This window comes from Diceros bicornis, chromosome X (assembly GCF_020826845.1).
Source record: "Diceros bicornis minor isolate mBicDic1 chromosome X, mDicBic1.mat.cur, whole genome shotgun sequence".
Classification (NCBI taxonomy): Eukaryota; Metazoa; Chordata; class Mammalia; order Perissodactyla; family Rhinocerotidae; genus Diceros; species Diceros bicornis.
The window spans coordinates 137,505,306-137,533,198 of record NC_080781.1 but is presented as its reverse complement, the minus strand read 5'-3'; the positions used below and the strand labels follow the sequence as shown (position 1 = coordinate 137,533,198).

Sequence of the window (27,893 nt, the reverse complement as noted above, 5' to 3'; positions counted from 1 at the left end):
CAAGGCAGGAGCGCCCTCTCCTGGAAGAGGCTAGCCCTGACACGCCCTCGGCCCTGGGCAGGAGCGACGCGGGCTAGGCGGGCGACAGAGAGCGAGCCCCGCCCCGCCCCGCCCCGCCCTCTTCCCTGAGGTCCGCCTCTTGGGTGGTGCCGAGCCGCGGCCCAATGGGCAGGAGCGGTGGGGGAGGGGGTCCGCGGCCCCGCGCGCCGGCCTTGGGCCCCGCCCCCGCCCCCGCCCCGCGCAGACGGGTAGGCGGGAGGAGCAAGGGGCTTGCGCGTGATTGGCAGTCAGGCAGGCCAGTGAGCCCGGGGCATGGGCGGGGCGCGGCTTGGAGCGCGAAACATGGCCGGGCTAGGCGCTGGTGGTGGTGGTGGTGGCGGTGGCTACGAGGGCGACGACAGCGTGTTCGAGGCGGCCGTGGAGGTGTTCGCGAAGCTGAAGGTGACGCGGACGCAGGAAGCCACCCCAGGGCGGCGGGGGCCGGGCGGCGTGGCGGGCAGGGCCTGCTGCGGAAGTCGGTGGCACCAGGCGGCCCCTGTCGCGGCTCCGGGCCACGCGCTGTGCCCCGCCGCAGGGGCGCCTGGTGGGGCGTCCGGCTTAGCTCCTTGGGCTGTCCGGGGCCTTCGCTCTTGCTGTCTCCACTGCCCGTGTCTGCTAATGCGGGCCGGCGCCCAGCGTGTACTGCACCGTAACTTCAGTCGCACGGAACTCTGCTGGCACAGGCCCCAGGCTCAAGGAGCTCGCGGGGTCTAGGGGGAAACGTGTGGGCAGAGTCCGGGCCACCCGGTCGAGTCAGCATCAGATGCCAAATGGCAGTAGTGAGGAAACCCGCCCCACAAGGTCTGGTAGCTGTCCCAGGTCCCGCACGCACTGCCCCTCCCCTCGCCTTCCCCTCCCCCAACTTTCCCATTGGTCCCCTAGCCGGGATCCTGGATCAAAATCTCTCTAAAGCCTCTAGTTGCTACTAGGTCAAACTGCTACACGAGCCCAGAGGGGGCGTACTTGAAGAAGGTGAAGTGGCAGCCGGAGATGTGGGCTGAGAAGGAGGGGAACTTACCTCTGGGCCAGATGGAGGGAGAGCGCTGCGGTGTGCTGCAGGTGTGCTGGCGTGCACACTGGGGTGAGGAGCGTGTGAGCACTGACAAGCCCGGTGGGAGCTGGGCGGCAGGAGACGTGTGTGAAGGAAGGAGCACCAAGAGCATGATCACAGAGGTGCATTTCAGCCCTTCAGGGATGCTGGCTTTCTGGAGCTTCTTGGCTTTCCCTTTCTTTGCTTAGGACCTCAACTGCCCCTTCCTCAAGGGTCTTTACATCACAGAACCACAGACCATTCAGGAACTGCTGTGCAGCCCCTCGAAGTACCGCTTGGAAATCCTGGAGTGGATGTGTACACGGTAATGTCGTTGTTTCTTCCTTGCCCAGCCCGAGGGTACACCAGGTACCACTCAACCCACCAGGGGAAGATGGGGTTTGTTAGTGGTATAAGTAGCTGTCCTCCCAGAGGGCTCTATATCCTACCTCAGGGCACTATGAGAGCAGATGCTTAGGTAAGAGGTGCCAGCTCTGGAGCCATGCTTAAATTGGGGGGTGAAAGTGTCCCCCTGCCCCGCAGTGCTTCAGCCAGTCTATTCACTACTTTGCTGAAGTGCTGAGCTTGGCTTCTGAGCATTTTTCTTGCTTTAACTACTAGTTTCAGAGCTGGCAAGGACCTGAGAAATGATTGACTGTGGTACTTTCATTTGTATACTGGGAAGCTGAGCGTCAGGCTGCAGTCGTGAACTGTCTTGGGTCTTGCCACCAAGAAGTGAGTGATAAGCAGGGCTAAGACCCCATTTCCCAGTCCTTTGAGTCAAGTTGTGGCTTGATGTGTGTGCTTGGACTGTGCAAGGGAAGCAAAGCCTGCCCAAATGGCAAGGGGAAAGATCCAGAGAGTCCTGCAGAATGTCTGTTCCTTAGGAGCAGCAGCCCCTGAGCTGAGCATCTGTCTTAAGGCTCCGGTGGGGAAGGCTTGCCCATGCCTCCTGTGGAGCATAGCTTCCTGTGCTGTTGGGAGAGACCCCCAGGGCCCTCTCTGGAGTGGCCATGCTCAGTCAGTGTGGGAGTCTCTCATGAGGCCAGGCCTGGACCTGCCCCTCTTCAACCTGACCTGTGTGCCCTCGCAGCTGAGGAGACGCCTGGCCAGGAGCCTGGTGGTGGAGCAGCACCCAGTTGGTGCCCCTTCCGGGCTGGGGGACCTCAGCAGGCCTGGCCTGGGGTGTCCTAGGGACAGCCAGGAGGAAGGAGGAAGTGTTTTCATGTTTAAACCTCTGCCTTTCTAGCAGCGCCTCCTGCTGCCTTCCAGGGCCTTCTCCAGGCCCAGCCCCAGGCCTTGACACACCAGTGCTCTCATAACCTTTTGCTCTTGCTGATGTTTTTGTCCCTCCTGGAAACGCCCTTCAGGTCTCTGCCTGTCACACATACTTCTATACAGCCTTCAAAGACCCAGCTCACACGTCCCATTTCCTTTTAAAAAATCTCCAGTTCCAAGGGCAAAATGTATTCCTCCTTCCCTAGCACCCACAATCTTTTGAGCGCATCCCTGCCCGAGCCCTCAGCCCGTTGGTTCTGTCTTGGCCTGCCGTCCAGTCGGGCTCTCCAAAGCACTGGGAGCTGCTGAAGGGCAGGCACCGGGTGGGCCTCCCCCGCCAACCCCAGCCCACAGTGTGGTGTTGCACATACCTGAGACATGGTCCAGGCTGTGGGTGGACAAGCAGGTGCATGGACACATGTGCACCCACGTGCCCTTCCAGGCACCTTAGACATAGATAGGTGTCCTCAAGGAGCTGGACCTTAAGTGGCTGTAAAAGATGCAGATCCAATCCCAGTGTTGGACACACCTCCGTGGTCTGAGTGCTGTGGACATTGGCGGGGAGGAGGTGGCATTTGATCTTGGAGGGAACAGGTAACGGTAGGTGCTCGTTTAAATGGGAGCGGGGAGTTGAATTGTGGGAGGGAGAGCCAGGCAGCAGTGGCCTGAATGGCAGCTTGGGGCAGCCCATGTGGAGCCTTGCAAGCCACGTGAAGGCCTTTGAACTTTACGCTCTGGGCAGGATCAGCATGGGACCAGGGGAGTGACAGACTGAAATTGGCATTTTGGCAAGGTGACTTGGGGGTTCTGTGGCAGATGGATTTGGCTGGAGATGGGGAGACCAACATGGAGGGTGTGGCATCAGCCCTGGCAAAAGATGGCAGGAGCCTGGCTCGGAATGGCAGATGGCTCCTGTGACAGCCACTGCCAGCCTTGGAGGGACCAGCGCCTGGTCCAGGAACCTGGGAGGAGAGACAGGAGCGGGGATGGCCTAGGCTAATGCGGAGGTCTTGAGCACGCTCCCAGGAGGAGAGGGCCAAAGCCACGTCTTGGAGAGGCTCTCGTGGGAAGGAGCCCAGAAGCTGGGGACTGGGTCATTCTGCTGGCCAGAGAGGGCTGGGTGGCAGTCTATGACTACATTCCTCACATGCTTTTAGTACTTTTTAAAATACAAGAAACCAAATCTTTTCATGAAGCAATCAGGGAACGTACAATTGCTTTTTATGATCCCAAGTTGGCAAAAGTGCTGTAAGCCTTTCAAGGGCCTGAAAAGAGGATTGGACAGCGTTTGGGTTACCCCCAATTTCATACTGGCTTTCTTTGCACATGGCTTTACCATTTCAGCCCTCGGTTTAGGGCCACCTTGTTCATCCCTCTCCAGGAGGAACCTGGAAGCTGCACCCAGTGTTGGCCCTCAGCGTGGGGTGGGGCCGAGCCCCAGGGCCCCCTGGGTTGCTGAATTCAAGGCACGTGAGTCTCTGGCTCCCGAAGAGCTGTACTTGCTTTCAAGGCCCTGAGCGCCATTAGTTTCTGCTCTGCTCCCTGCTGCTTTAGGAGAATCAACTTTAATGAAAGCCCTTTCTGAGTGAGGTCACTGCAGCTTTTGTGGATTTGTTCTTTAGTGTGTTGAAGTGGTTTGCTGTGGTCCAGCCTGTGCCTGCTGGATCGCTGAGTGCTCTCGCTCCTTGTCGCCTTGTGAGAGGGAGCGTTGCCCAGCAACCAGGCTCAGAGGCCAGCCTCCTAGCATTTCACACGGTGGGGGATCCTTCTCCTCCTGCCATTTCTGTCCCAGCCCTTTTTGGCGAGTGAGTGGTTGCCTTAATGAGTCATGAAGACAGGTGACGCAGTTGAGGCTGCTGGGTCCAGCCCCTCTCTACTGTAGTCCTGCAGCGTGGGGCCCTGGGCCTCAGGTCTGGAGTGGCCTTGCTAGCTCCCAGGGCCCCAGCAAGGTTGGGGCCGGTGTGACCTGGGACACAGGCATTTGGAGGCATGGTCCCAGGGAATGACCAGTGAGACCTGTCCATGGAACAGCCACTGTGCCTTTTCCCACCATGCTGAGTCAGCAGATCCCTAGGGCTGGGGCCCAGGCCCGCACACCACAATGGCAGAGTGGTCCAGCTGTCCAGTGGAGGAGCCTCTTTATCTTTACGTGGGGAGGGCCTGCCATGGTGGCCAGCTCCTGTGGCTCCCTGGCAGGCAGGCGTCGGTCTCAGCGGCTGGAGTGATGTTCCCACAGCCTCAGTGCTGTGCCAGGCCCAGAGCTCAGGGCTGCAAGTGCAATGCTCAGACCGTGCCTGCTCATGGAGGAGACTCAGCGGGAGACCTGAGCCGTGTGTTGCTTGTGATGCCTGCCAGAGTATTGGGGCCCTTACTGCCTTTGGATGTGGTCTGTGTTTAGAAACAGTTCTGCCTGTCAGCTTGGTGTCTTAAGGTGAGATGCTTACAAGTGGCCACTGTCCTGTTTATCTGTGTGGTGTTGTCAAGGCCAGGGTTCCACCAGGCCAAGGGGAACAGCTGGGATTACTGTCTCCCCACTGGGGAGGCTGGGGCTGTAACCCCAGAGCCCATCACACTAGGAGCCCTGAAATGGCTTAAAGCCATGACCTGGCGTAGCATCATCTCCCACTGATTTATGCCTTTCTTAGCTCTGTTGAAAGAGCTAAACGTGGGCATTTACTAATGACAGATTATTCCATGGCGGGAGGCCATGATAACTCATTCGTTAATGCTCACTGGCCACCTTTTCTGTGCTGGCTGCTGCGTTGGGCCTCAGAAGTATGGAACAGAAAGCCAGCTCTTGGCCTTGGTGAGCCCACAGTCTGGGAGGCAAGGGTCCAGTGGAAGGATGGTGCCCAGGTCCCACTGTGATGGAGGGATGCCAAGGGGGCTGCCCCCCTGGGGCAGGTGCTGTCAGCCGTGGGCTTCACAGGATGAGCAGAGCTGACTTGGTGTGCTGGGGCTGCATAGGAAGAAAGCACTCCATGATGAGAAGAGCAGGGGTGATAGGAGGACCCAGGCAGGGCCGGCAAAGCCAGCAGAGCAGGGAGGGCCTCATCGGACATCCTCCAAAGAAACCTGCCCCATGATTTAAAGAAAAAACAGCCCCTTGGTTCCCTCTGAGAAAGAGCTCAGAGCTCTGAGGACTTCAGTTTTTTCCTCTTGGGCAGTCATTTCATTGTTTTATTGTGAAAAATTTTTTTTTTTTATAATTTTATTTATTTATTTATTTTTTTCCCCCAAAGCCCCAGTAGATAGTTGTATGTCATAGCTGCACATCTTTCTAGTTGCTGTATGTGGGACGCGGCCTCAGCATGGCCAGAGAAGCGGTGTGTCGGTGCGTGCCCGGGATCCGAACCCGGGTCGCCAGCAGCGGAGCGTGAGCACCTAACCACTAAGCCACGGGGCCGGCCCTATTGTGAAAATTTTAATTTCAGTATTCAATTTCACATTTCTGAGGTAGACTTTCAGAAATCTTTTAGTTTTTTTCTCTTGATAATTTATGGTGTTGAAATTCACATCACATAAAATTATCCGTTGTAAAGTGAACATTTCAATGGCATTTAGCATGTGCACAAGTCATCCACTTTCTAGAGCGCATGTAACGAGGGGTTGTGAGCGGACCTCTGTGGCCCGCTCAAGCCTGACTGGTTTTGCTCTTTCCCTGCAGGGTCTCTCCTTCCTGGCAGGACAAGTTCAGCTCGCCAAAGGCGACCCCGGCTGAGGTGAAGATCCAAGGTGGGTCTGCGTTACGGGAGTTTGGAGTTGGGTGGTGGATTCTGGGGCATTCTGAGCTTGTACACAGCCTCCTTAGCTGTTGTGAATTTCCAATTGGACTGGTGTTTTCTTCTGGATGGTGCACACGCTGTGGATATTGTGAGAGCCTTCTCGGTGAGTTGGAGAGCTCCTCTCATAGGGGCACATGGATGAGACCCAGAGTATGTCTCCCTGCCAGCCCGTCCACCAAGGCACTGTGGGCAGAGACAGTGGTTCTTGCCCGTGTCACCAGTGGTCTGTCCCTGTCTTAATGGTGCTACACCTGGTGTCTCTGGGAGCACGCTGGGCAGCTCTCCACCAGGGCTGTCTTGTAGTCATTTCTTTTCTATCCTTTCCTGGCAGAAACTATCCTTAACCCAGTAATGAGCATTAAGTAAGGGGAGCAAATTGCAATCCTCAAGTTGGTGGCTAACTCTTCACCTTCACAATGGTATCTCCAAAAGTCAAATTTTCCATGGGCCTGCGTTTGGCCCAACCACTACAACAGGCTGGGTGAACTGGAACCTGGGGTCGTCATCCATGCCCCAGCTGGCACTGCCAATTTAATTATCTGGGGACAGTTGTCTCCGAGGCTGAAATGGGCCAGAAGAACAGGGCGTTGTGTTTTGGAGCCTGTGGGCTGGCCTGTGGACAGGCTCGGGCTGCCCAGAAACGCTGCCCTTCTCCCCAGCACTATGTCCAGGACCTTCCTACTGATGGGACTACATCAAGGCCATGTGAGCCTAACCATCAGACCACACCTGAATTCTCCAACAGACACATGCACAGCTGCTAACCCTGGCCCTTAACCCAGCCACAGCCTTGACCATGCCATTCCCAGCCTCAGTTTCCTCTTCTGTAAAGTGTGGGTGATAACCTCAGCCTTGCCCACCTCGTGGGAGTGCACAGAGTGTCAGAGCAGGTGGTAGATGTGAGTGCTTGTCAGAGGGTGTAATCAGGAGAAACAGGGACAAGTACGGGTTTAGCATGCACAAGTTCATTTGACAAGTATCTATGGAGCACCTGTGGCGCCCCTGGCACTGTTGTAGGGGCTGGTGGTACAGCAATGGACTGTGCTGCTCTCCTGGAGCTTATGTGCATGCTGGGTGAGACAGGTGATAAAGAAGGCAGCAGAATTCTCAGTGTATGGGACAGTGAGAAGCGCCGTAAAGAAAGCCAGGTGACGCCAAAGTGGTGCTTGGGTGGGTTAGGGGAAGGGTGGTACTGTTGACATAGGTGGCTGAGGAAAGCCTCCGTTTTAAGCAGAGACTTGCAGAAAGGGAGGGAGCGAGCCTGGCAGATATCAAGAAGAGTGTTTGGGGCGAGAGAGCAGCGAGTGCAAAGGTCCTGAGGTAGGCAGCTCTGAGGGGCAGCAAGGAGACTAGGGAGAGTGGTGGGGTGAGGTCAGAGGGGTGATGGGGCACTGAGGTTTTGATGTGGACTAAGCAAGAGAGGGCTCAGGGAGGACACAAGGATTTGGGGTGAAGGGCTGTGGAAGCAGCAGGTGTGCTTGGGGCTATAACTGCATTCGTATGGCGTTCCAATGATTACAAATGCTTTCACATAGATGCTCTGCTTGCTTCCTGCACCAGCCCTTCCAAAGCAGATGCCAGAGTTATGCCTGCTCTGCTACTAGGTACGAGGAGGTAGGAGACAGGCCTTGCCTGTGAGGGGGGAAGGGCATTGCCACAGGGCTAGGTGGGGGGTGCGGAGCTGGCGTTGGCTCCAGGTTTTCTGGCTCCAAGTACTGGCCTTTCTCTGTACACCAGATGGTTACTCAGAAAATGACTAGGGCACCCTGGCAGATGTGGCTGGGCAGTCCCTGCACCCTGCGTGGACTCAGTTTCCCAATCTGTAAAATGGAGCTAAGGCCCATCTCCTAGGGTTCCTGGCAAGATGAAAGGAGATGATGATGTGAAGGGCCGGTAGGAAATTGACAAGCGTCAGTGGCAGTCCTGTTTGCTTTGGCCTGGCGAGGTCTCTGAAAGGGCGGCCCACAGCATGTTTGGAAGGTTCTTTGACCTCTGTCAGCTCCGCGGGTAGCTGGCTGGTTTCTCTAGAAGCCAGAATTCTCTGTGGAAGAGCATTAGATGCCACTCCTTATTTTCAGGTGAGGAAACTGACGCCCAGAGAGGGGCACTGACTGGGTGCAGCTGACACGGCAAGAGGCAGTCCAGGCACCTGGGTATGTCGTCCACCTGCCTCCTTGTCCACCAGGGTCTCCCAGGCCCAGCCTTGCCTTGTGGGTGCTGGGCCTGCCTACACTGGAGTAGGAGCAACCTTCTCAGGGCAGCGCTCCGCACCCTGCGTATTTGTGTGCCCCCTGGGTGCACAGTGTCTGCAGTAACAGGACCCTTGTGTTCTGACAGAGATGGTGAAATTAGGCCACGAGCTGATGTTGTGTGGGCCAGATGACCAGGAGCTCCTGAAGGTAAGAGAGGGCCCTCTCTCTCCCTACCGGCCAGGGGCCTTGGTGAGGCCAGGATGGGGATGGGAGGGGTTTCTTTCCCCAAGCCTTTGTGCCTGAGGCCTGGGAGCCAGCATCCCCAGCCCCTGCTCCCTAGCCCCCGGGGACAGGAACCCATAAGATTCCCTTGGGTAGACCCCAGCCATCCCTAGGGCTGAGAGGGGAGGGTAGCTGAGGAGGCCAAGGCAGATCTCTGGCTTATGATGACCAAAGGGACAGAGAGTGCATCCTGTCCTCGTTCGGTGACTTCATACACAGCAGCATTGTAGTAAGTACTTTACATGCCAGTGATCGTCACACCCACCCTTGGTGGTGGGTACTTGTCTTAGCCACATTTCACAGAGGAGGTCACCCGATGACAGAGCCTAGCCTCAACCCCAGGCCCTGGCTCCCAAGCCCACACGCTTTCCCCCAGATGCTGCCCGCCGCCAGTTTTTATACAGAGGCAGCTCTAATCCATCCCTGCATCAGTCAAAGAAACCCTGAAAATTTTTTTAAATTTTGAAATAATTATTTCCACATTTTGGCTGTTATAAATAACAGTGCTATGAATGTTTCCATATGGTTTTTACTGAACATGTGTTTTTAGTTCTCTTGGGTATATAGCTAGGAGTGGAATTGATGGGTCATGTAGTAACCCTACGTTTAACTTTTTGAGGAATCGCCAAACTGTTTTCCAAAGTGGCTGCACCATTTTATGCTTCCACCAGCAACATTGAGGGGTCCAATGTCTCCACGTCCTCACCAACCCTTGTTATTGTCCATCTTTTTGATTCCAGCCAGCCTGGTGGGTGTGAAGGGATATCACACTGTGGTTTTAATTTGCATTTCCCTGATGACTAATGATGTTGAGCATCTTTTCATGTGCTTATTGACCATCTGTATATCTTAGGAGAAATGTCTCTATTCAGTTCTTTTGCCCACTTTTTGATTGGGTTGTTTTTTTTATTGTTGAATTGTAAGAATTCTTTATACATTCTGGATATGAGTCATATCCCATATTTAATTTACAAATATTTTCTCTCATTCTGTGGACTGTCTTTTCACTTTCTTTTTGTTTTTTCTTTTTCTTTTTTTTTTCAGTTTTTTAATTTAATTTAATTTTTTTTGTGAGGAAGATCAGCCCTGAGCTAACATCCATGCTAATCCTCCTCTTTTTGCTGAGGAAGACCGGCTCTGAGCTAACATCTATTGCCAATCCTCCCCTTTTTTCCCCCAAAGCCCCAGTAGATAGTTGTATGTCATAGTTGCACATCCTTCTAGTTGCTGTATGTGGGACGTGGCCTCAGCATGGCCGGAGAAGCGGTGCGTTGGTGTGCACCCGGAATCCGAACCCGGGCCACCAGCAGCGGAGCGCACACACTTAACCGCTAAGCCATGGGCCAGCCCTTCACTTTCTTGATTTATCCTTTGGAGCACAAAAGTTTTTAGTTTTGATGAAGTCCAATTTATTTACTTTTTCTTTTGTTGCTTGTGCTTTTGGTGTCATATCTAAGAATCTATCGCCAAATCTAAAGTTATGAAGATCGACACCTATGTTTCCTTCTAAGAGTTTTATAGTTTTAGCTCTTACATTTAGGTCTTTGATCCATTTAGAGTTAATTTTATGTATGGTGTAAGGTGTGTGTCCAACTTCATTCTTTTGCGTGTGGCTGTCTAGTTGTCCCAGCACCATTTATTGAAAAGACCGTTCTTTCCTCATTGAATTGTCCTGGCACCCGTGTTGAAAATCAATTAACTGTAAATGTGAGGGTTTATTTCTATATTCTCTATTCTACTCCACTGGCCTATATGTTTGTCCTTATGCCAATACTACATTGTCATGATTACTGTAGCTTTGCGGTAAGTAGTGGCATGTGAATCCTCTAGCTTTGCTCTTTTTTAAGATTGTTTCAGCTATTACGGGTCCCTTGAATTTCCATATGAATTTTAGAATAAGCTTCTTAATTTCTACAAAAAAGCCAACTGGGTTTTTGATGGAAATTGTGTTGAATCTGTAGATCACTTTGGGGAGTATTGCCGTGTACTATATTATGTCTTCCTATCCACAAATGTGGGCTGTCTTTCCATTTATTTAGGTTTTCTTTAATTTCTTTCAAAGATTTTTTGTAGCTTTCAGAGAATTTGGACAAGTCTTGTACTTGTACTTCTTTTGTTAAATTTATTCCTAAGTATTTTTTTCTTTATGATGGTACTGTAAATGGAATTGTTTTCTTAATTTCATTTTTGTATTGTTCATTGCTAGTGTGTGGAAATACAATTGATTTTTGCATATTGCTCCCGTATCCTGCCACTTTGCTAAACTTCTTTGTTAGTTTGAATAGTTTTTTAGTGTATTCCTTAGGATTTTCTGTGTAGAAGATCATGTCGTCTGCGAATAGAGGTAGTTTTATGTCTGCTTTCCAATTTGGATGCCTTTTATTTCTTTTTCTTGCCTAAGTGCTCTGGCTAGCACCTTCAGTGTAATGTTGAATAGAAATGGCAAGACTGGGCATCCTTGCTTTGTTCGTCATCTAAGAGAGGAAAGCATCATCTCAGTGGTGAATGTTGAGTATGATGTTAGCTGTTGGTTTTTCATAGATGCTCTTTATCAGGTTGAGGATGTTCCCTTCTATTCCTAGATTATTAAGTGTTTTTATCATGAAGGATGTTTGATTTTGTCAATGTTTTCTCTGCATCTACTGAGATGATCATGGGGTTTTGTCCTTTATTCTATTCTTCCTTCATTTGTGACGTTCCAAGTTTCCTTCTGGTATATTTCACTTCTGTCTGAAGAACTGCCTTTAGCAATTCCTTTAGCAGTGGCCTGTTGGGTCCAAATTCTCTTAGATTTCATTTATTTGCATACATCTAGTTCCCCTTCATTCTTGATGGATAGTTTCATTGGATATAGAATTCTGGGTTGGCAATTCGTCTTTCTCCGTGGGTTCCAATGAGAAATCTGCAGTCATTTGCATCATTTTCCTCCTATGGGTCGTGCTTTGTTTTTCTCCCACTACTTTAAAATTTTTTTCTTTGTCATTAGTTTTTAGTAATTTGGTTATGCGTTTATGGGAATATTTCTTTGAATTTGTCCTATTTGTATTCGTTCAGCTTCTCAAATCTGTGAGTTTATGTCTTTTGCCAAACTTGGGAAGTTTTCAGCCATTATTTCTTCAAATATTTTTTTAGCTTATGTGCTTTTCTCCTCTCTTTTTGGGCCTTCTATGACACACATATTAGGCCTTTTATTATTGTACCACAGATCTATGAGGGTCTTAATTTTTTTTCAATCTTTTTTCTCTCTGTTGCTCGCATTGGATAGTTTCTGTTAATGTTTTCAAGTTCACTGACTCTTTCCTTTGTCTCCTCTGTTCTGCTGTTGAGTCCATCAGTGAGTTTTTTATTTCAGTTATTCTATTTTTCTGTTCTAAAGTTTCCATGTGGTTTTTTAAAAAAGGTGTTTTCTGTTTCTTTGCTGATGCTTTCTATTTTAACTTGTGTTTCAAGAGTGTTCATGATTACTTATTCAGCATTTTTATAATGATTGCTTTAAATTTGTTAGATAATTCCAGCATCTGTGCCATCTCATAGTTGGTGTCTGTTGATTATCTTTTCTCATGCAAGTTGAGATTTTTATGGTTCTTCATGTGCCAATTAATTTTGGATTGTGTCCTGGACATTTTGACTATTACTTTGACTCTGGGTCTTGTTAAATTTTATGGAGAATGTTGATATTTGTGTTTTAGCAGGCACTTAACCTGGTTAAGTTTAAGCTACAAGTTCAAGGCCTCTTCTCTGGACTGTGGTCCCAGTGTCAGCTCGGTTTCCACAGCTTTTGTGCAGCTATTCAGGCCCGTCCTGCATGTACACCACCCAGTGGTCATCCTGGGACCTGGGCGTTGGTTCTCCCCTGGCTTAGTAATCAAAGTCTTAGTATGCTCACCAAGATCAGACCCACCCCTGCACAGGTGGGGGTGAGCCCAGGTGTTCATAAACAGATTTACTAAATAGATTTATGGATTTACTTTCCCAAGCGCTTCCCTCCATGTTGTCTCTTTGATACTCTCTGGTTCTCGGGGAAAGGGGCTCTCTTTTCCATCCTCCAGCCATAAACCCCCCACTTCTGTGACTGCACCACAGTGGCAGGAGGACAGAGGGGAAGAAGCAGTCACAGGGTTTGGCCCCTAGCTCCACCAAATGGAGAGGAAGGTCCCCTGCCCTCAGAGTGTTGGGTCCACCTTTGTTGCTGCTGCCACCCTGCCGTGATATTGGATGGGATCTGGGATCTGAGAGAGCAGAGAAGAAGGAGAGAAAAAAGGCCGGGGATTTTGCCCACTCTCTCTGAGCACTCGGGGTTCCTTTTTCTGGAGCTCGCTGTCTGTACCCCCATGCTCCCTTCTGAGTTTGGGCTGAGCCAAGTGCAGGGCTGGGGAGAGCGGAGGAGAGAACAGGGTGTATCACCACCAGCCTGAAAGGAAATTGCAGATTCGTGTGTGCCTCCCTGACACACCTGCTGACATTGGCCTTTCTAGACTACAGACACCTGCCACATGTGTCCTGTACTGCTCTGAGGGGTGGGTGTTCAGTGGGAGAGGAATATGGTCCCTCTCTCTCACAGAATGATAACCTTTCCCTTAGTTTTTATTAAAAACATTTATTGTGGTAAAATGCCCATAGCATAAAATTTAACATTTTAACCATTTTTCAAAAATTTCCCAGCAGGCCCTGAGGGAACTCTACTCTTTTTTTAAAATATGTTTTTATTATGATAAAATACACATAACATAAAATTTACCATCTGAACCATGTTTCAGTGTATAGTCAGTGACATTAAGCACATTCATAGTGTTGTGCAACCACTACCACTTTCCATTTCCAGAACTCTTTTTATCTTCCCAAACTGAAACTTGGTGCCCAATTTTTTTAAGCCATTTTAAAACATACAATTCAGTGGCATTTAGTACATTCCTGGTGTTGTGCAACCATCAGCTCTGTCTAGTTCTAGAACATTTTCATCACCCTGAAAGGAGACCCTGTGCCCTTTAAGCAGGCACTGGCAATCACTACTCTCCTATCTCTATTTCGTAGAAATGGAGGCATACACTGTGTTGCCTTTTGTGACTGGCTTCTTCACTTAGCACAGTATTTTCAAAGGCTATCCATGTTGGAGCATGGCTCACTTCTTCATTCCATTTTAAGGAATAAAAAATAACAGCAAAAGAATAATTTATGTTGGCATTATTGAGAGCTGGGAGTCAGGGCAGAAGAGAAAGGAGATACGGGAGTAGGGTCATTAGGTTTGGTCAAACCCTATAGTGTGGAATTGGAATTGGGAATATCAGCGTGAGCTCCTAATGTATTTTAACGGAAAAAATGTATATGTACATATACATATACACATACATATGTGTGTGAATAGACATATGCATTTCCTTGCTTTGTCCTCTGAAAAGGCCGAGGACAACGACACCCCAGTTGTAACACAGGCTTGGGGCAGGAAATGTACCAGTTGAATCAGGGACACCTTGTCATACCAGAGAGCAAGGCAGCCATCCAAGACTTACGGTCATGTCCAAAGGACTCAGGAGCAAGCTAGCAATAGAAACCCTCACAGGCCAAAGGGGAGACATTGTGGGGACAGTGCGCACATTGTAAGGACATTGAGTGCAGTACACTGAGACCTTTCATGTATATTTAGATCCATGAGTTCATAACGATATTTTTAAAAAGTCATCATTTTGAAGCACAAGCAACAAAAGAAAAAATAGATCAATTGGATTCATTAAAATGAAACACTTTGGTGCTTCAAAGGTCACCATTAAAGAAAGTGAAGAGAGGGCTGGCCCAGTGGCGTAGTGGTTAAGTTCGGTGCACTCTGCTTTGGCAGCCTGGGTTTGCGGGTTTGGATCCCAGGCACAGACCTACACCACTCATCAAGCCATGCTGTCATGGCAACCCACATACAGAATAAAGGAAGATTGGTATAGATGTAAGCTCAGGGCCACTCTTCCTCAGCAAAAAAAAAAAAAAAAAAAAGTGAAGAGAATCCACAGAATGAGAGAGAATCTTTGTCAATCATATAGCTGATAAGGATCTAGTATCCAGAATCTATAAAGAACTCTTACAACTCAATAATAAAAAGACAGATAACCCAACTCAAAAATGGACAATGGATCTGAATAGACTTTTCTCCAAACAAATAGCCAATAACTGCATGAAAAGATACTCACCATCATTAGTCATCAGGGAAACGCAAATCTAAACCTCAATGAAATCCCACTTCATACACACTAGGATGGCTATAATAAAAAAAAATGAAAATAAGAAGCACTGGTGAGGATGAAGAGAGATTGGAGCCCTCATGCACAGCAAGTGGGGATGTGAAATGGGGCAGCTACTATGGAAGACAGTCTGGCGGTTCCTCAGAAAGGTAAACGTAGACTTACCACCTGACCCAATACCTCCACTCTCAGCTTTATCCCCAAGAAGACTGAAAACTTCTGTCCACACAGAAACTTGTACAGGAACAGGAAGTATTATGCTCAATAGCCCCAAAATAGAAACCACCCAAATTTCCATCAACTGGTGAATGGATAAACTAATTAGCAATAATAAAGAACAAACTACCAATACATGCTACAATGTGGATGGACCTTGAAAACATTATGCTGAGTGAAAGAAGCCAGACACAAAAGACCACCTATTGCATGATTCCATTTCTATGAAAGGTCCAGAAGAGGCAAATCCAGTGACAGAAAGGAGATGAGTGGGTGTCAGGGGTCAGGGTAGGGGTTATGGGGAGTGACTGCTAATATAGATGGGGTTTCTTTTGGGGGTGGTGGAAATGTTCTGGACTTACATCACAGTGATGGCTGCATAGCTCTGTGACTATGCTAACAACCACCGAACTGTACACTTAAAAAAGTGTGAATTCATACAATGGTGCGTGCATTGTTTCTCAATAAAAAATACCAGTGCAGCCGAATGAAAAGAGCATATCTGGGAGAGTGCTCCAGGCAGCAGAACAGAGAGAACAGCCCTGAGGTGGCGTGTGCTTGGGCTGTTCCAGAAACAGCCAGTAGGCTGGTTTGGCTGGAGCAGACCTGGGGGGCCGACCATGTGGGATATGGTAGGCCTGGAGAGGCCTTAGGGTATTCTTGTCAATGTAGTGAGTGGTCACTATAGTTTCTGTTAAGTGTCGTGGAGATGGCTGTGGCCATGGCCTGAAGGAGGTGGCTGAGTAGAGACCTATCGGCAGGCTGCAGCTGTGCCCAGGCCCGCGGGTGCTGGCTTGGGTGGCTGTGATAGTGAAGGCAACAGTAGGGGAAAGCAGCCAGATTAGGCCAGGCCCACTGAGTTTGCTGATGGAAGGATTGGGGTGGGAGCCAGTGGAGGGAGTCCCACCCGGAGCATCTGGGGCTTCATGGATTCACTCTGCAGACCTTTCCAAGTGTCCTTTGTTGGGTCAGACCCTTTGCCGGGGAACAGATGGGAGACAGATGGGATGAGGCCTCTGTTGGGTGCTGCTCCCAGGCCAGTAGAGGCCACGGACGGGCTTCAGGGAGGTGGCTGTAGTCCAGTGTGGGGACTCTCAGGTCTAATGACCCACAGAGGACCTCTGTGGTCTGGGCCTGTGGCCTGGGGAGCTCACAGGGAGGCACAGGCCAGAACTGCCCAGTGGGATCAGTTCCACAGTCTCAGCCCCACCCCAGGCTGGCAGAGCCCTGAGCAGGGGCACCTTCCCCTTCCTCGGCATGGGGCGCTATCAGAGCCAGATCTGTGCTGAGGAGGGGACAGCAGGCAGGGGGTCCCAGCCCTGGCCACTGGTCAAGGCTTTGTGAGATCCTGAGTGACAGTTGCTCTCATGTTTCTGTCTGGGCTGTCCCCTGAGTTGACAGTGTCCCATCCCCTACCTCCTACTCCCAGGCTGCCCTTCAGGTGTGTCACTTTGGCTCAGAGTGACTTGGGCAGAGTGGGAGGATGAGTCAACAGGAGGTAGTGATGAGGCCCAAGCAGCCAGTGGCAAGCTGAGGGCATGGAGATGGAGATGCCAGAAGCTTCCAGAGACACTGGTCCTGTTGATGTGGTCACACAGCTGGGAGCCTGGCTTGCAGGGACTTCCAGAGAGAACCCGTGGACAGGGAGGTGAGCTGTTAACATTGGAGTAGAGCGCACTCCTGTCTCCAAATCTCCTCCCCACCCAGAGCCACCTGGCCTAAAATGCCACCAGGAGCCTCTCAGCCCTTTCACTTCAGCCTGTGCCTTCCATGCCACTTTAAGTGCAAATGCTTCTTAGAGGGCTTGGTAGTTCAGTTGCCAGCAAGGCCTGCTGAGTGAATCCTTCTGATGCATTTCTCAGAATAGTGGGTGTGGCAGGGCAGGGGCACTGAGGGCTAAATGGAGAGGGGCTAAAATGGAGAGACAGGGCCAGCTTTCTTTTCAGCACCCCTGCTAACACAGGGCTCTCTGGAGCAGGCTAGGCCTCTCAGGGTGTTAGCATTTGGGTCCTGGGGATCGGCTGCGAGCCTCCTCCCCTTTCTGGAAGGAGGAAGGAGTTGTAGTTCTGAAGCCTTGAGCTCTTGGCCCGGCAGATCCTTTGGAGAGGAGCGGGGTCAGTGCAGTCCCCCTGCATGGCCTCGTCTTGCTGTGATGGTCAGCTTTGGCCATTCCTAGCTGCGGAGGGTGATCTGCCAAGAACAGGCCTCCTCCTGGGGATGTTCCTGTGGAACAGGCCACCATTAGGTCCCTGTGGGCTGTGTTCTGCCTTCAGCCGGCTCTGCTGTGCTCAACATGCCCACCCAAGAGGCGGCGCTGTAGGATGTGTGATGAGAACACACTTCCGTCTGTTTCTATGGTACTTGCCACTTTCCAGAGGGTGGTCCCAGGCATCATTGCAGCCTGGGGCTGGGCTTGAGCCAGGAACACTCAATGACAGCAGTCCCTGAGGCCAAGGTGCCCAAGCCAGTCCAAGATGCTGCTGGGCAGGGACCAGGGAGCTGGCGGCCAGGCCCCTCCTTTCCACTAGCCCCAGCAGGGCAGGGTGTTTGGGCAGTGGCACCTGGCATGCCTGGCCAGCAGATGCATGTGGCTTTCCCTGCCCAGGGCCGGGCCTGTGCCCAGAAGCAACTGCACTTCCTGGACCAGCTGCTGGACGTGATCCGGAGCTTGACCATCGGATATTCCAGCTGCTCCAGGTGAAGGCTTGGCATGGGCCCTCCACACAACAGGTGACAGGCGCCCTTGGTCCTCTAGCTGGAGCTGGTGGGGCCTAGGGGGCCCGCTGGGCACCTAGGCCTACCACCAGGCACATCTCCAGCTGAGGTTTTATTCCTCGCTCTGCTGGCAGCAGCTGCATGCCGGCCCAGGAGCTGTAGGGTGTAAGCCCAGGCAGGACACCCCCCCGGGGCGCTGTCCAAGGTCCCAGGCTGTCAGTGTGCAGGTGTACTGCAGGCTGGCGCTACAGGCAGGTGGGCTCTTCGAGTGGGGCTTGGCTCTGGCTGCCAGAGCAGGCAGGGACTGGAGGAGACCCCTTCCCTCAGCCTCTCTGCCTGGTGTCGTTTTGCCTCTTGGATTGCCCCCATGGGACCGAGGGCTCCCTAGGCCAGGGGCCTTGGCAGGGCTGCTAGCGTGGTCCCTGGAGGCCATGCTCCGGCCGTTGACAGCATGGCCCTGGGGCTGTCTTTTTGCAGTGCGAAGGAGCACTTTGAGGACACCAGGGAGAAGAATGAGGCGCTGCTGGGGGAGCTGTTCTCCAGCTCCCACCTACAGATGCTCCTGAGCCCCAAGTGTGACCCGTGGCCCCTGGACATGCAGCCCCTCCTCGACAAGCAGAGTGATGATTGGCCGAGGTACGTGCCCTGCTTGGTTCTGTTACCTGGGACACACCCTTCCATGTGTCGCCTACAGGTGCCCTGATGCTTGTGATGGTGCAGAGCTGGAAGTGTCCCCCCTCTCTCCCTGCAGGGCCAGCCCCTCTGTCGAGTTGGAGGAGGAGAAGGCGTTGGAGCTGGTCAGGCAGCTGCAGGAGAGCGCTGTTAAGCTGCAGGCACTCAGGGTAGAGGTGAGGGGCACCAGGTCTTGGGAGCTACAGAGGTTGGAGACGAGGGCCTGGCTACAGGGGCCCCACTTTGTGTCCTTGGGCAAAGAACGACACCTCCCCCAGCCTCAGGTGCCCCACTTTTAAAGTGGGTATGTTGTGAGGCATAAGTGAGGTGGTGTGTGCGCAGGGCCTGACAGGTTCTAGAATGTGGTGGGTGCTCAGCCCACGTGAAGGGGGAGGCAGACAAGCTCTGGGCAGGAGCGGGGAGGCTTTCCGAAGAACAGAAAGGATCTGCCTAGGGCAGGCTGTGCGCCAGGCCCCGAGCTCCTGGCTGTCCCACGCTTTCTCACTTGTGGTCCTCCCAGTAGCCCTTGGCCTGGCATCCTTATTTTCCTGAAGAGGAGATGGAGGCTGGCACAGGCAGAAGTTGCAAGACTGAGGCCAGAAGCCAGGCGGCCTTGTTTGACACTGAGTTGCTCTTTTCTGCCTCTGGTCTTATGTCACCTGGTCTGCGGAAGCATGGGGTGGCCAGCAGACCTTGCCCCTGAAGCAGGCTAGGGACCTGGTACCGCAGGGGCAAGCAGGGGAACCTTGACGGACTCTCCGCCTCTGGCTTTGCAGTACTTTGTGCAACACCAGCAAGGGGCTGAGATGAACAGGGCCGACACCGGCACCCTGGACCAGAAGCTGCGCCTGGTTGTCTCTGACTTCCACCAGCTTGTTGTGGCTTTCCTCCAAGTCTATGACGATGAGCTGGCTGAGTGCTGCCAACGCCCAGGCCCCTACCTCCACCCGTGCGGCCCCATCATCCAGGCCGTGTGCCAGATTCTGACGTCATGCAGCCAAGTAAGAGTCACCCTCTCCCCTCTCTCAGCCCCTCCCCTTCAGTGTCACTGCAGCCCCCAGCAAGGGACCTGAGGGCTGGGACAAAGGTCTGAGAGGGGCTTGGCCCAGACTCCCTATGACGCACAGGTGGGCTGCGGCCTCCGGGCTCTGGCCCTCACCCTGGGACCTCGGGCAGGTTGGGGTGGGCCCCCACGCTGCATTTGGTTATGATTATGAGTACAGTTGCCACATGTGGACCTCTGATATTGGCTCAGGGCTTCCACGATGTCTGTCTTGGTTTTTTAGCAGAAAAGCTCCTAGACTTCCAAACCTCTGACCAGCTTGTCCTTTGCAATTTGCCAACAGGGCAAGTTAGGGTATAGTCTTCTCCCATCAGAAAGGCCCTCTTATCTTGGAACATTGATTTTCCCACTGCACCACTGGCTTTGCTTGGCTACCAGTGTGGGATGGGGCACGTGATAGTGTGGCATCCCGCTGGGCCAGGAGGAAGGGAGTTAGGTTGGAGAACTCTGATTGGTGACTTTCCAGCTAGCTAGGAGTCCTGCCTTCAGCCTGCACTGTCCTTGGGGGTGAATGTCCCGTGGTCGAGGGCCTAGGGAGGAGCGCATGCTTAATGTGATCCTGGGTGGGAAACAGGAGATGCCTTCCCTAGGTTAGACCACCAGCACTTAATGCCCACATGTCCTCCTCCCACCCCAGCTGTTGAAAGCAGTCATGGAGGTCACTGGCATCTGGGCTGAAACCGTGGAGATGGTGAAGCAGCAGCAGAGTGAGCAGATCTTTTGGGGCAGCAACAGCTCTGAGATGAGTCTAGGTATGTGGTTGCTGGCTCAATGGTCAGGGACGGGGCTGTCCCAGCGCACCTCATGCGTGAGCTCCATCTGTGCTCCACCAACATTTGGGGACCGACCTGTTACTTCTTTCTTCTTCTTCCCTTGAAAAAATGCTTTTGACATTATAAAATAAAAATATTAATTGTAAAAAATTGGGATAACCCAAAGACGTGCAGAGATCAAATAAAAACAGTCTATAACCTGGTGGCCCAGAGATGCTCAGAGTGAAGATTTTGGTCTATTTCCCACTATTATCTTTCCTCTCATTTCTTATTTCTTTGTTATAAGTTATGTGTCATCACAGCGTGTACAGTTTTATATTGTGTTCTTTCTCTTGGACCTTCATTTCAAGCATTTTCCCATGTTCTCTAGGTAACATTTTTAATTTGCTATAATTTGCTAAACGTTTTCTATTGCTGAGCCGTAGGTCATTTTCCCTTTTTTACTATTCTACATAATGCTGTCACAGGATTTGCACTAGTGAAAAATGGAAACAACCCAAAGTTTTCCCGTTGGGTAAGGCTTGGGTAAATAATCGTATTATGTGTATGATGGGGTTGTATTTGTTGTTTCAAAAGTTGGTTAGGATGATGTGAGGAAATGCATATTATAGAATGTCAAAGAGAAAATGCAGGTTGAAATATACAGTATGATCTTACCTTTCTAAAGGAAAAAACTGTAGAGGAACCCCCTGCAGGAAGTGAGCCAGAACGTAGACATTGATTTCCTCTGTGTCGGAATCAGAGGTGGTTTCATTCAATTCCTGTTTCTTCATCCTGGTCTGTGGTCTTCAGATATTCCCCAGTGAACATGTTTTACTTAGGCACCCCCTACCCTGATTGTCAATCTTTAAAAAAGGGTGCAGTGACCATGTTTAGACGTAAAGTGTGTTCCCATTTGAGATTGCGTCCTTAGGGTGGGGTTCCCGATGCCGTGGTCGGGAGGCTGCCTCAGCACTGCTTTAAGGCCAGGTGGTGTCCATCTCCCTGGAGCCTCCTCAGTGCTAGGTTTGTCCTTCCCACATTTCCGCTATTGGGTGGGACAAAACTGTATCTGACTTTAGTTTTAATTAATCTTTTTTTTCTGTGTAAGTTTATTTTTTTGTTAAGGGAATAGACATTCAGGAAAGGTGTTTTTTTTTTTTTTAAATAAGAAAAATAGCCTTTAGGGAGGAGTCTCAATTCCTAGGGATAGAAACATGAAATATTTGGAGATTTTTCCTGTGCTATGACAAACCCCCTTTCATCCATTTCAAATGATTTTAAAGTGAAGGCTGTGTAACCATGACCCAGGCCAAGAAATAGACCCTGTCTAGCACCATAGACACCCCCCAGCTAACTGCTCTCCTGGCATGGGGATGGTTGTGTCTCTGAGATCCGTCTGCCACGTGTTTCTGTAACTTGTTCCTTTTCACTGCCATGTACCTGAGGTTGGCAACCTTTTTGTGTAAAGGGCCAGATGGTAGATGTTTGAGGGTTCATGGGCCATTTGAAGAGTCCCTTTCCTCTTCTCCTTCCAAGATTCTCTGGGTCTTTGGGTTTTGACAGTTTGATTATAATATGTCTTTGTGTGGATCGCTTTGAGTTTTTTGAGCTTCTGGGGTGTGTGGCTTCATGTTTTTCATCAACACTTGGCCATACAGTTGATGACTCTTCCTTCTCCTTCACTTCCTGCTTGCTCTGAGCCTCAGGGTCAGCCAGAGACAACTGCTCAGGGCCTTCTCAGGTCTCTCCTGGGCATCTGCATAGCCCTGGGCATGCGCGGGGCCTTTGAGATTCCCAGGAGCCCGAGCTTTTTAAAGCCCTTGCGGATGTCTCGGCCTCAGCCTCTCATGCAGCCTTTTTTGGTTCATCCGTTGTTTGCCCCGCCTCTTATCCTCCACCTCAGGCAGCAGTGACTAAAACATTTGCCTGTAAGTGTGTCCCCCCAGTGCACCCCTAAGGAGTGGCTTTAGGTCATGGAGCCTTGGTGCTGTCCCTTTGGAGGGCTGTTTTTTTTTTTTTTTTTTTTTTAATTTTTAATTTTTTAAATTTTTTATTTTTTTATTTTTTTTATTGATGTTTTAATGGTTTCTAACATTGTGAAATTTTGGGTTGTACATTTTTGTTTGTCCATCACCCCATATATGACTCCCTTCACCCCTTGTGCCCACCCCCCACCCCCACTGCCCCTGGTAACCACAGTCCAGTTTTCTCTGTCCATGTGTTGGTTTATATTCCACATATGAGTGAGATCATACAGTGTTTGTCTTTCTCTTTCTGGCTTATTTCACTTAACATAATACACTCCAGGCCCATCCATGTTGTTGCAAATGGGACGATTTTGTCTTTTTTTATGGCTGAGTAGTATTCCATTGTATATATATACCACATTTTCTTAATCCAATCGTCAGTCGAGGGACACTTAGGTTGCTTCCACTTCTTGGCTATGGTGAATAATGCTGCAATGAACATAGGGGTGCATAAGCCTCTTTGGATTGTTGATTTCAGGTGCGTTGGATAGATTCCCAGTAGTGGGATGGCTGGATCATAGGGCATCTCTATTTTTAATTCTTTGAGGAATCTCCATACTGTTTTCCATAGAGGCTGCACCAATTTGCATTCCCACCAGCTGTGTATGAGGGTTCCTGTTTCTCCACATCCTCTCCAACATTTGTTGTTTTTTGTCTTGGTGATTATAGCCATTCTAACGGGCGTGAGGTGGTATCTTAGTGTTGTTTTGATTTGCATTTCCCTGATGATTAGTGATGTTGAGCATAGGCCATCTGTATATCTTCCTTGGAGAAGTGTCTGTTCATTTCCTCTGCCCATTTTTTTTTTTTTTTTTTTGTGAGGAGATCAGCCCTGAGCTAACATCTGCCAATCCTCCTCTTTTTTTTGCTGAGGAAGACGGCCCTGGGCTAACATCTGTGCCCATCTTCCTCCACTTTATATGGGACGCCGCCACAGCATGGCTTACCAAGCGGTGCGTCGGTGCGCGCCCGGGATCCGAACCAGCGAACCCCGGGCCGCCGCAGCGGAGCGCGCGCACTTAACCGCTTGCGCCACCGGGCCGGCCCCCTCTGCCCATTTTTTGATCGGGTTGTTTGTTTTTTTGTTGTTCAATTGTGTGAGTTCTTTATATATTATGGAGATCAACCCCTTGTCAGATGTATGTTTTGCAAATATTCTTGGAGGGCTGTTTTTACAGGGACTCTCCAGCCAGCCCTCTCCTCCGCAGCAGCCTACTCGCTGCTCTTGGCCTTGGCACGCACACACTTGCCATGTGGAGACCTGGCACTCAGCAGTCTCTTTTTCTGACTGAACTGCAACAGAATCCTCCATTTTAAAATTTATCATGTTTATCCTAATCACCACTGTCACTGTGACTCTCACCCCCAGTGTCTATAATTGCTGTTAATAAGATGCTTATAATCCATGCTATCATTAATGTAATAATAGTTGTCAGTGGTCTTCACCATGTGCCGTCTCACCTATGACCACAGGACTGAGGCAAATCTTACCTTTTAGACAGGCGCTGTTGACATCTAAGCTGTGGGAACCGCCCCCTCCCCTCCCCTCCCCGGCGCTCTGCGTGCAGAGAAGCGCCTAGCGCCTGCTTGCCGCTTGTCTGGTTGCCTCTGCGGCTCTGGAGAGTCGTGAGGGAAAGCGCTACACCAAATGGTGCCTTCTGCTCGGAGGGGGCAGGGCCTGCAGGGGCAATTGGCCTCTCCAGCCCTCCGGCTCTGCTCTTGTCAATGCAGCTACCAGGTTTTGTTTGCGATGAGTTCTTGAGCTATAGACACGCCAGAGAAACGGTCTATGCCAGCTCCACTCCAAGGGCCAGTCAGAACGGCCTTTGCATTTCCCCTGTTTCCACCTGACAAATGGAGGGCCTCGGGATCCACGACTGACCTCCTCAGGCCCTCCCACTGTTGAAGGTGTGTGTGTCTGTGCTACTTCCCCTCCCAGAATAAGAAGCTAGGCCACTGATCTGGGTGCCAGTAGCCAGACTGTGTTGGTCGCACGTCCCCACATCTGAAGTGAGAGCCTTGTGTGAGGGGCTGGGTGTGCCTGCTGGGCCTGTGTCCAGAGCCTGGGCCTCGTGTGCACAGGGAGGGCCTTGGCGACATTGGTGGGCAGCTTGTCCAATTGTCGTTCACCAGTTGCCATCTCGATTGGGTGGACCTGAAGCCTCATTTGCCTCACAGGCCTCTGGAGACTCCAGTGCCATGAAAATATTGATACATTTTGAAAACGAAGCAACCCTCTCAGTGCTGAACTTGGGGGAGGGGAGTTGATGGCACTGACATGGAGAAATGGTCACAGGTTTCTAGAACCTAGAAAGTGGATGGGAGCAATTTACTGGATGAAATGGGTGGAGGAAGCCATAGCCAAGAGGACAGCCTGAGGGAGCAGTGGGGGAGCTGGTCTGCCTGGTGGAACTGCCACAGTCCCAGGGCCGTGTGGCTGGCAGCCACAGGAGAGGGCAGTGGCGACTGGGCCGGACACAGAGGGCACAAGCACTGCAGGTGTGTACAGGTTGGTGCTCCCAGTGAGACCCTAGCCTGCTTTCTTGTGAAGAAAAGAATTGACGTGAATGGCAAACCCAGGGTCCTTGTGTGGCTGGCGGCCCAGGGGAAGCCCAGCTCTTTTCTGGCCTCTGAGGGTCCGTGGCATGAGGGCTGGTCCCTGCCTGCTGAACTCCTGGTGGGGGGACCCTGCAGGAAATGGGCGATTCCACCAGAGCAGAGCGCGACCAGTGTGCCAGCTTCCCAGGCCTCTTCTCCCCAACCTGGATCAACACCAGTGCCATGAAAATACGAGAGAAGAAAGACTTGGAAAAGCAGGGCTAATGGATCATTCAGAGAACTTTCCAACAAACTTGAATTGGCATACTCAGTATCATGTCCAAACATACCTAGAAAATAGTTAAAAATGGTTGCCAAAATGTTGAAAAAATCAAGAGAAAGAGTAGAAAACAAAATGAGGCAACAAATCTGTAAGAATAGAGAGAAAAGAGACAAACAAAATGAAGACAAAGAGAAGCGGTGCAGAGGCTCCATCCAGGCAGCTCCCAGGCTCTCCAGAGAGAGGAGGGAAAACGGAGGCAGAGGGGCCGGCCCGGTGGTGCAAGCGGTTAAGTGCGTGCTCTGCTGCGGCGGCCCGTGGTCTGCCGGTTCAGATCCCAGGCACGCACCGACACACTGCTTGGCAAGCCATGCTGTAGCGGCGTCCCATATAAAGTGGAGGAAGATGGGCATGGATGTTAGCCCAGGGCCAGTCTTCCTCGGCAAAAAGAGGAGGATTGGCAGATGTTAGCTCAGGGCTAATCTTCCTCACACACACACACAAAAAAACGGAGGCAGAGGTTACCAGTGAAGCGACGGACGTGCAGAGCTGACGGGCGTCTCCAGATTCCATGTACAGAGCAGATGGAGCCCAAAGGACGCATCGCCAGGCCCAGCCTCCTGAAACCCAGAGTAGCAGGGACGCAGCACTAGGGCCCTAGTTTCCAAAGAGCCCACGGCCTCCAGAGGCTAAGGCCTCGCACGTTTGGAGGGCTAGGGGCTTCTGGCTTAGGACCCAAGACCCAGCCGAACTCTGAGCCAAGTGAGGGCAAGGTAGTGATGCGAGCCCGGGATGAAGGGAGACACGTGAGCTGACGAAGCACCCGGGACTGGGGGCAGCCCCAGAAGCAGAGCGAGCTGGAGGGAGTCTGGAGGCTGGGAAAACCTGAGGATTTGGTAAAGGCAGATGACACCCCAAGGGACCTAGGAGAACCCCACCTGTGGAGAAATGTGATCGCGATGGGAAGCATGCTAGACTGACCCCAGCGGGAGTATTGATGGCCAGTGGAGAGGGTTGTTGGAGCCAGGCCTGGGTGGGCTGAGCTTGGTCCCAGCTCTGCAAGGAGTCCACCCCGAGGCCCGGTACCCATGTACCAAGGCACACCCCATGATTCCTGAGCTTCAGAGTCATCCTTGGGACTGGCAGGACCAAATGCCAGCTAATGAGTTGGCCATGTGGGAGAGGAGAGGACCACTCGGAGGGAGGGAGGCAAGGTGGTGGAGGAAGGACAGGCTGTCTACTGAAGCTAAGGCATCAGTGCCAGGGAACCCGAACGAGGAGCCCTAGTCTCCAAGGGAGGGAGAGTGAGCTAAAGTCCCTGCATTCTGCGTCCCATGGCCATTATCTGAAGTTGGTACCTTGAGAGGCAGGTGCATGTTGTGGTGGCGTCCCCCCACCTCTGAAAGCCAAGCAGCAGTTCACAGCAGTTGCCTGCAGGGTCAGGTGAGCAGCTAAGGCCCGTGTCATTTGATCTGTTTGGGTATGTAGGTTATTGGTCCGATTAAAATTGAACACACCATCAAAATCAGAACATCTCCCAGCTCCTGGGCTCTGGTGGGGGTGCGATGGGCAGGGACATGGCCTGGTGAGTGTGGCTCCTTAGCAGCTCCTGGCTTGGCAGTTTCCGGGTCACAGTAGGAGTCAGGCCCCCAGGCTGCAAGCCCCTTGAAGGCCAGGTGCTGGGGTGCTCAGGGCCTGAGGAGAGCCGGTGAAAGAGATGCCTGGCTGGGGACAGGAGGGGAGCTGCCCCTTCCGGGCTGGGAAGCACGAGACTCAATTTGCTGTTTGCATTTTTCTTTTCTCTGCAGCCACCAAAATGGAAGAAGTAACCCAGAAATATAAGATCTTCAACGACGGTCTGCGCAAAGGCGCAGGGTCGGCTGGGAGCAGGAGGCTCCGACTCAGAGAGCCAGGCAGCCGGGAAGGGCTGAGCCATCATCAGGAGAAGCACTTACAGCCCCCGTATTCTCTGGGCACAGCCTCCAAATGCCTGGCGCCTTCAGCTCCTTGGGAGGGGGAGGGAGGAAGGGGTCAGAGGTGGGGCAGGACAGCCGTGTGAGCTGGAGAGAAAGGAAACCTTGGGTTCTACAAAGTTGCCTCCAGCCTGCTTCTTGCTTCCCTGGCTCCATGTGACCGCCTCCTTCCCTCTGCTGTCTGGCCTGGGCTGAGGGGTCCGTGGTGCCCCGCTGCTCCATCCTCCTTCTTCCCATCCTGGCTGTCCTGAGTCCTGGGTGCGCCTGGCTGCAAGCCCCCTGTTGTCCTGGGGGGCCTGGGCCCTGCCCCTCTCCTGCCCTGTCTGCCCTGGGTGCTCCTTCCCCTGCCAGATGCCAAGCCCCAGAAGTCTCCACCTCGCCGTGATACCTGGCCACATGCAACCAGAGCCTGCCCCCTGCCCTGCTGTCTCCTACCCAGTGACCAGCCTCGGGGTCCCATGTGAGGACTCCTCACAGTCCCTCAGCTGGGCCGCTGGCACCCACTGTCTCTGGGATCCAGTGGGTGGGCAGGGCATGTTTCCTCCTCTTTCCTCTCCAGGGCTCCTGGCACCAGCCTGGGGAATTCTTGCCGGTGGCCTGACTGGTTGTCCAGGAAGCTACTCTCTGGGCTTCCCAGGGTGACCCAGTATCTCCCTGAGCAGTATACCTGTCACAGCCATCTCCCTCCCTTCAAGCTTGGGAACAGGTGTGACAGGCCCCGGGGTGAGGAGGGGTCTCCCTCTGAATGCTTGGCCCACCCTGGCCCCCAGCCTCACTTGCACCCGCTCTGCCCTGCTCCTTCACTTCCCCGTCTCCTGTGGGTG

The 27,893-nt window shown here is 51.9% G+C and overlaps 1 protein-coding gene across 1 annotated transcript; it reads left to right on the top strand.

Moving 5' to 3' along the window:
* Nucleotides 1–327: 327 nt before the first annotated feature.
* HAUS7 (HAUS augmin like complex subunit 7) lies at nt 328–27,168 on the top strand. The gene is made up of 10 exons (XM_058534929.1): nt 328–441; nt 1,279–1,394; nt 6,015–6,082; nt 8,470–8,531; nt 17,652–17,743; nt 18,239–18,397; nt 18,513–18,609; nt 19,210–19,434; nt 20,134–20,248; nt 26,905–27,168. Exons 1-10 carry the CDS (start codon nt 343–345, stop codon nt 27,153–27,155), a joined length of 1,284 nt encoding a protein of 427 aa, XP_058390912.1. The 5' UTR covers nt 328–342; the 3' UTR covers nt 27,156–27,168.
* The last annotated feature ends 725 nt before the right edge of the window (nt 27,169–27,893 follow it).